Below are 7,486 nucleotides of genomic sequence, written 5' to 3'. Positions count from 1 at the left end.
TGTGTGTGTGTGTGTGTGTGTGTGTGTGTGTGTGTGTGTGTGTGTGTGTCACTTACTCAGACATGATATGTGCAGTCTTGGATTGCTGACAAGGATGACTTCCTTCAACGGTGGACTCGAGAGTATCGTGGAAGGGACACGGCCCTAGCACAGTACCTTTCAAAGCTTTGCAAGTCACCGATAGTAGTTTTTCACAATTCCATGTCACAAGAGGGTTCAATAGCAACTTACACATTAAAGACACTATCACGCTTCTTGGGTGGAGCCATGCTGCCCAAAAGTGCAGATAAAGTCATTCTTGTGGACAAAGTGTTTGCCAGAGATTGTTTTGGTTACTGCCCGGGCTATATAGGTGGTCAGGTAGCGTATTACTACACTTACACAGCAATGGCACTAGCTCTTGGCAGACAAAACCCAGATGAACTTTTAGAGTATGGCAAACATCTCATGATTCGTTACAAGGGTGATGTGCCAAAAAACAAAATTGAACCTTCAAAATCTTGATACACTTCAAGTAGCAATTGTATAAGATCATGTATTACAGAAATTTTGCACAATGTCATCCACTCAGAGTATCTTTCTCCACTTGTGGTTCACATACACCATTGTCTCTCTCCACTTTCGTTGACTTTCACGAGCACCGGAGTTATTGTATGCCATTGATATTTTAACTTTTTGTTGTTGTAAATGTCTGATGGCTTGTGCTGTTGTTGAAGAGGCCAAGACTTTTTTTGCTTGCATTCGATGAATGATTCTACGATAGAACCATTCAAATAGTTCTCTCAAACTGTTAGCTTGATTCGAGAGCCACCATGTCGTGTGTACCTTAAATAAGCACTTCTCGCCATGTAATGAGACTTTTCCATCCCTTGGGTATTCCATATTGCCGGGTTCCCATACTTTTGTATAAAATATGGTAAATGATTGAAAATGATGTGCTGGATATGAAAATAGATTACTTAGAATGTTTTACACTCACATAGTTACACATAAAAGAGAATCAAATACACAATAATACCATGTAGTGAGTAATATGGGTGTCTGTCCATGCTGTCTTGAATGATTTTTTGAGAAGGTTGAGATTCTACTTGACTTGTTCATATCACCTTGTGACCAGTCATCTTTGTCGCACATCAAAAATAGGATGTCTATTGATCACCAAACCTCAGCCTTCGCGTTACGAGTAGTTGGTTCTTGATCTTTGACTGCAATATGTAGCTTTTTCCAGCTCTGATACTCTACCTTGCTAACATAAGATGTGTTATATATTTTTCCATGTTTTGTTAGCTTCGGATCTCGTATTCCTTGGGATTTAGATAAAAACCTCCGTGCCTTCACCCCACCGATGGATGGTTTGCATGGGACATCCTTCTCAGCAGTTGCTCTCTTTTCATCCCGCTGGATTTTCACATTTCCACCATGAAGCCCCATATCCGACAATACCAATTCTAAGCACTGCATGGGCCACTTGTCGCTCTGCTGAGTTCTTGATTTTCCAAGAAAATCCGATATATAAGTAGACCAATTTCTCCACAATTCTACAAAGGGCTTGCATTGTACAGATGTGGATATTCACAAGTGGTATTTTCAAAACCGGTGTCGTGCAGCTCCGTTGCCATGATGAGAAAAAGAGCAGAGAAATGCAAGCTAAGCTTATTGAAAGCCTACTTGATGAAAGGTCGGTGATGAGGGCTTGTTAACAGGCCAAGTTTAATGATTAATGTATGCTAGATGCGGCTTAAAAGGGCCAACATATTCCTTAATGATGCCAAAAATGAGTATGCTTAGAGTGAGCACAGATGGGATATTATGATCTAGAACTGCAGTACTTGAAGTGCTCTACCAGCCTGTCTTTACGGCTCGTCGATTAGAGCTACGGTGAAGAAGTTATGGCACGTTGAAGTTTAAGTCGATTGCAGATCCGTACCGGATTGGGCAACTGCATTTGAGGTAACAGAGATGAAACTAATGCACGGGCCTGAGGTGCTCACTTTGTGGAGCACGTCGGCCTTTTGAGATTAGTGATCGGAGTCCTGGTCGCCAAGATATTGGCCAATTAAGATACACCGGGGGCAGCTCCGTACAAGTCCAATCGGCTCGGTCGATGTCTCAGCTGGGATTTGTGTCTATTGTCTAGAGGTTGGGATGCAAGAGCAGTAGTAGCTTGTCATGCCCGGGATGTCATTTTATGCAGTGCTTGGCCGACAGTGGCCGTAATTTACAATACCCAACTGACAAGAAAGAAACTCTGACACCTTTTATCGGATGTGATGAGAAGGCTTTACTTCAATGCAATCACCTATACTTGCATCTTAAAGGTATGCAGGATTATACGAAAGGTTGATACAAGCATCGAAGTTCAAGATGAAGGTTAGACAAGGACTGTGGGGGAAAGATGTTGTGCTTTGCATTGCTTTGCTCAGTGTGTATGCCTAGTGTTGTGGCGATTTGATTAAGGTGGCCGCCCAAAGAGCCGCCCAGTGGAGCTTGGCCGATATGTATGCCAAATGTGATGCCCTTCATAGGGCCGCCCAAAGAGCCCACCCATGACCTTAAATTCCTCGGCCGCCCACTATGAGGCTTAAGGAGGCCGCCCAATAAGGGCCCAAAAAGGTTTTTTTTTTAAAGTGGGAAAGAAGGGGAAGTGTGAACCAAAGCAAGGGAAAAGTGTGAGCGGAGGGATAGGCAGCGAGGACGAGCTGCGCAGGGGAGGAATGGGATCGTGGTGGCCGGGTCGAGCATCGGCTGAGGTCGCCACAGTGAAGGAAAGTGAAAAGCAGGCCATGGCGCTCGCCTCCGGCACCAGCGGGGTCGTCATTTGTGCTGCCGAAATCCAACTGCCACGTCATCAATAGCGTTTCCCGCGCCACGTCGGTAGCGCCCGGCGCTACTGCAAGGGGGCTCTCTCTCGCTCTCGTCCTTGATGCAAGCAAGGAGTTTCCTCTCCCTCTCGAGCTTGAACGAAGCAAGGGCCGAAGCCGAAGCAAGTGAATTCGGGAGTAAGCAAGCAGATCTTTCTCTCTCGGCTTGCACAAGGAGAGTTCTATCTCTCTCTCTCTCTCGATCTCCAATCCAAACAGGACGAGCTCTTTCTCTCTCTCTCGGCTTAAGTAAGAACGAAGTCTCTCCATCATATACTCGAGAAGCGAAGTTATTACTCTCTCTCGCTCTCGACCTCGGTAAGCAAGAAGCATCGAAGGGCAATTAACGAAGAGTTGAACGAGGGTAATAGGGTAACGTTAGCGAAGGCAAGGAAGTGGAACAAAGGATGCTTGGCAAGAGCAGATAAGCAGATTCCGGCAAGATAAGGTACTCAAGAAAAAGAGAGTCGGAGCACCAAAATCGATCAGAGCAAATGGATTAGAGGAGATGTAAAAATACATAAACGGCAGATAAGTAAGTGCAAGCACACAAAGCAGGATAATTAATAACTACTGAAGCTTGATGATTGAGGTAGTGAGCAGAATTAAAGACTGCAGAATCCACGGGGCATTTGAAGCAGATGAAGCAACATGAGGGAGTTTCCATCATTGTCATCAGCTAATGTTTGATTAATCATTTTGTTAAGTTCGATGTCGTTAACGGCCCAGTTAATCCTGTAAACGGGAGCTTAAGCTCCAAGTTAGCAGATGATCCAAGTGACGGTGTTGTTAATAGCCCGTGCCTTGGCTAAAGATTAAATTGTACTCAAGCGTTAATCAATTAATTGATGATTACGGTGATGTCCAGATTCAGTTGCATCTATTGTTCTTGTTCTCTCTCTTTCACACCTCCCACAGCCGGCCGACTCACGTAGTGAACACATATCCCCCAACATCTTTGGTGAACCCGACGCGAAACGAGTCGGGGTGGGAGATGTAGATGGAGATTCCAGCGGAGATGAAGAAATTATTTGAAGAATTTATCACACATGTTTCTAATGGAAAATCAGGAGTTCCAGATTTTTCCAAGATCATGCAAGTGATGCAAGGATCATTGCATGAAGTAGAAGCCGTGAAGACAAGGAAGCAGATAGAAGAAGCTTTAAATGCAGCATTGGATGCAGTGTGCGATGAAAGACGAATGTTTAATGGTGAATATGATCCAAAAGGCTACCTAGAGTGTTACGAGCAAGAAATGAAGCGTGAAAGAGTGCCAGAAGTTCAAATGATTGCAGAGTTTGAACAGCTTGTGTGTGACAATATTAAGGAGCAAGTTCAAGTTATTGCAAGAACATATGCAGATAATTGGGATGCTTTTGCAGAAGCAATTTTACAGGGGATCTCGGTGAATAAAGACCCGGAGCTTCAAAAAATTGCAGACAAGAAGAGGAGCCATTTTTCTTAATGCAAAAATCATATCATACAGGTGATCAATATTCTATCCGAGCTAAGTTAGAATCTGTTATTGATGCATGTCTTCTGGAAGACGAGACATTATTGCATGCAGATGATGATTTCATAGTAGATACTCTTTATGCTCGATTGGGATTGTCTTCTTTATTCCAAAGCAGATATGACTCTATGGAAGCTAAGCATGCAGTCATATCCTCTCAAAGTGACATAAATAAGGAAGATGGTTTCTCAGAGCCAGTACATGGTTTGCATACAAGCATAGTTGCTAGCAGTGATCAAGAAACATGTTTGTCAGAGTCAATATGTGATTTGGATGCCCATTTCGAGTGCTCTTTGGGTGTAGAACATGAAGACGATGCTTATGCAGCATTACATGCAAAAGCAATTGTTTTGGATGATGTTGTACAAGAGGGTTTCATGTCTATGGCTGCATTTCAGGACACTGGTGATGATGTTGATGTATTTGATGCTCAACCATATGGATTTGATGTGAAACAAGACAAAGATTATGACTATGGAGATGCATATTCAGAGGGGGTGATGGATGATGATCAGTCTATGACTGCTACAGGTTACAGGGTTTGCTATGATGATGCTATGGAAAAAGAAATTGATGCTATCTTTGTAATGCATGCTGAGACTTGTGCTATTGAAGTGGAAAGATATTTGAATGGGAGTGTGAAGCTTCCAGAACAATTCGTGCCTATGTATGCAACAAGCCATGAGGTTTCCTGTGATAATGCTCACAAACTAGGTGGTTCTTCCAAGGAGGAAGATATGGAGCTTATGGATCTTCTTGATGATGCGCTAGAGGAGTTTCGAGTTCCTTGTGACAAGAGTAGTGAAGAACATCTTGCAACATATGATGAAGAGCTTATGTTTCTTTTGGATGAGGCTCTAGAGGAGTTTGTGCCTACTAGAGAAGGCAGCCATGTAGCGTTTGTGGTATCAAATGAAGTGATGGAATTCAATGACTCACAAATGCAGATTGATAGTTTGGAAACCATAATGATTGAATTCATTTTGCCTCTGGGTTCTGCTATGATAGGAATTTGGGACTTTTTGTTGCTATGCTATGAGAAAGTTTGTGGAGATGCAATATACTTGAAATATGATCATCCACTACCTTATGACCCAGGAGGTTATCATGCTAGCTATGATTGCTGTCAGTCCCTTTATATTCCCTATGATCCTGGAGGATGGTGCAAATTTTTTAAAGGAATGCTCACAGTGCGACAGATGATTAGTTTCCCGTTTGATCCCGGGGGCTAATAAAGTGCAAAGTTCCAGATTTGAAGAGTACCAGTTATCTGTTGCAGCAGGTTGCATGGTACAAGGTTTTGTTTCTTAGATTACGTTGAGTGGTATAAAATGGTAACCATCTTTTTGCAACATTTGTCAGCCTACTCAACGTCCTCTTCCTCATATGTGTATATATTTTTGTACGCTATTAAGTTATCTAGAGTAAATTCCCCCTCTTCGTTTAACCTTTGTGGCGACACATACATTATACTCTTCCCAAAAATTTCACCTTAGTCATATATTTATATTACCACCCTTTTCTTTCTTGCTTTGTAAATAGAATAAGCATACAATAACCAACTATATACCCCCAAACTTTCTTATCTCTTGTGAATTAGTAGTAGAAAAATAATATATCCATCTTCCACCCCATATAGATAAATTCCCATGGAAATCAACTCTCCACTTGTTTTTACCAAAGATTATGGTCCCTCTCTACAAGTCTTCTATGCCCCCTACATAGGTGGCCCAATATCTCTTAAGAATATACATATAGTTTCTCTCCTTTCAAAAAGACTCCAATTGTATATTCTTTTCACAATCAAATAATATTGGGCCCTCCTCTATTTGTTTAAGCATCATAGCCTTTTGAAAAAGCATGATTCCCCTTGGATGCATACAAGCAAAGGGCCCATACAAGAAGACTTGGAAGCAAAAGGTTCCCTAGCCTAGAGTGGACCTTCCAAACCAAATTCCTTGGTGCATGGGCGTGAAGAATAGTCCAAATTCATATCAACCATGTTGAGAAGGTCAATTTTGCCTTTTGAAGCATGTCATTCCGAGCTACAGGTAAAAAGTTATGATCAAAATAGTGTAAATCTGTCAGATTCGCAGCAAAAGGGAACTGTAAATCAAGTAAATCAAGAGGGTGAGATCTTATCTTTCTCCTACTCATCTTCTAGAAGAGCAATGAGTGTTCAAGGTCACTTGCATGTGATGGGACCAACCTAAAGATGCTTTCTAAATGCCAAGACAGACAAGTTGAGATACCCCGCAGGAGCCACCCGTAGGGCCTCATGGTGGGGCCCACCTACATTATGCACCCCTATGGAGCCTTCACGGTCTAAAATGATATTTTTGGTGAATAAATAGTCCCTTTTATGTTCAATATTCAATGAGTGGTCAAAGGACACTTAATTAGGTCTAATCACTTACTCTAATTAAGTGTAGCATAATCCCACTCCTACACAACTATAAATAGCCCCCCTTGGAGAGACTCAAGGACACACACCTATATTTTCAACTTCATCTTGTTTCTTGATCAATAGTAGAGAAAACCCCAACTCTCCCTCTTTCACATCCTCCCTCCTAACCCTCCTCTTTGGAGGAAGTGCAACTCTATTCTCCACTCTTTCCATTCTACAATCTCTTACTCCATCAACCCAATAAATCATTTGTAGCACCTCAATAACTTGTAAATACATCATGATCTCTCTCATGGTTATGTTAATGATCATGAAATCATCTTCAAAACTTTCAAGTGTCGCAATTCGTGATGGTTAGCCAGCTTCTGTCCTCCCCTTAAAAGGTGTGCGAGAAATCAAGTAAGTGTTCTATTCTCAATTTACCATTGGTTTGTTTCTCCACACTTATTCAATTGGTCTAAAGAAATTTCTCACTCCAACTCTCTTTTGCTTCATTACATATGCATGTGGATACCTCTCATGGTGATTTTATTTGTGTCACGGCATTGCATAGATGGAGATGAGCTCTCTATGCAAAGTGTGTTAGTTTGATGTAAGTGATTCTCTTGTGTGTTTGAGAGGCAAGTCTTTTGCGCATGATTTTTTGATGAGTGCTTGAGAGAGGAAGAGTTTGGATGTATTATGGGTATTCTTATGGGGAGAAGG

The 7,486-nt window shown here is 42.0% G+C and overlaps 1 protein-coding gene across 1 annotated transcript; it reads left to right on the top strand.

Annotated features, from left to right (window-relative positions):
* Nucleotides 1–4,502: 4,502 nt before the first annotated feature.
* LOC147461768 (uncharacterized) lies at nt 4,503–5,606 on the top strand. Its single transcript, XM_086506289.1, has 2 exons — nt 4,503–4,905; nt 4,990–5,606. Exons 1-2 carry the CDS (start codon nt 4,503–4,505, stop codon nt 5,604–5,606), a joined length of 1,020 nt encoding a protein of 339 aa, XP_086362415.1.
* The last annotated feature ends 1,880 nt before the right edge of the window (nt 5,607–7,486 follow it).

Source organism: Adiantum capillus-veneris, chromosome 3 (assembly GCF_014529385.1).
Source record: "Adiantum capillus-veneris isolate H3 chromosome 3, ASM1452938v2, whole genome shotgun sequence".
In the NCBI taxonomy this organism is placed as follows: Eukaryota; Viridiplantae; Streptophyta; class Polypodiopsida; order Polypodiales; family Pteridaceae; genus Adiantum; species Adiantum capillus-veneris.
The sequence above is the reverse complement of the archived record's forward strand: the minus strand, read 5'-3'. Positions and strand labels throughout refer to the sequence as shown.

What these genes read in the sequence shown, in the direction of transcription:
- LOC147461768 (XM_086506289.1), top strand. Translation starts at nt 4,503, where the DNA reads ATGGAAGCTAAGCATGCAGTCATATCCTCTCAAAGTGACATAAATAAG. An exon ending in TCAGTCTATGACTGCTACAG is followed by an intron (nt 4,906 to 4,989) that starts GTTACAGGGTTT and finishes GTGCTATTGAAG; the next exon opens with TGGAAAGATATTTGAATGGG.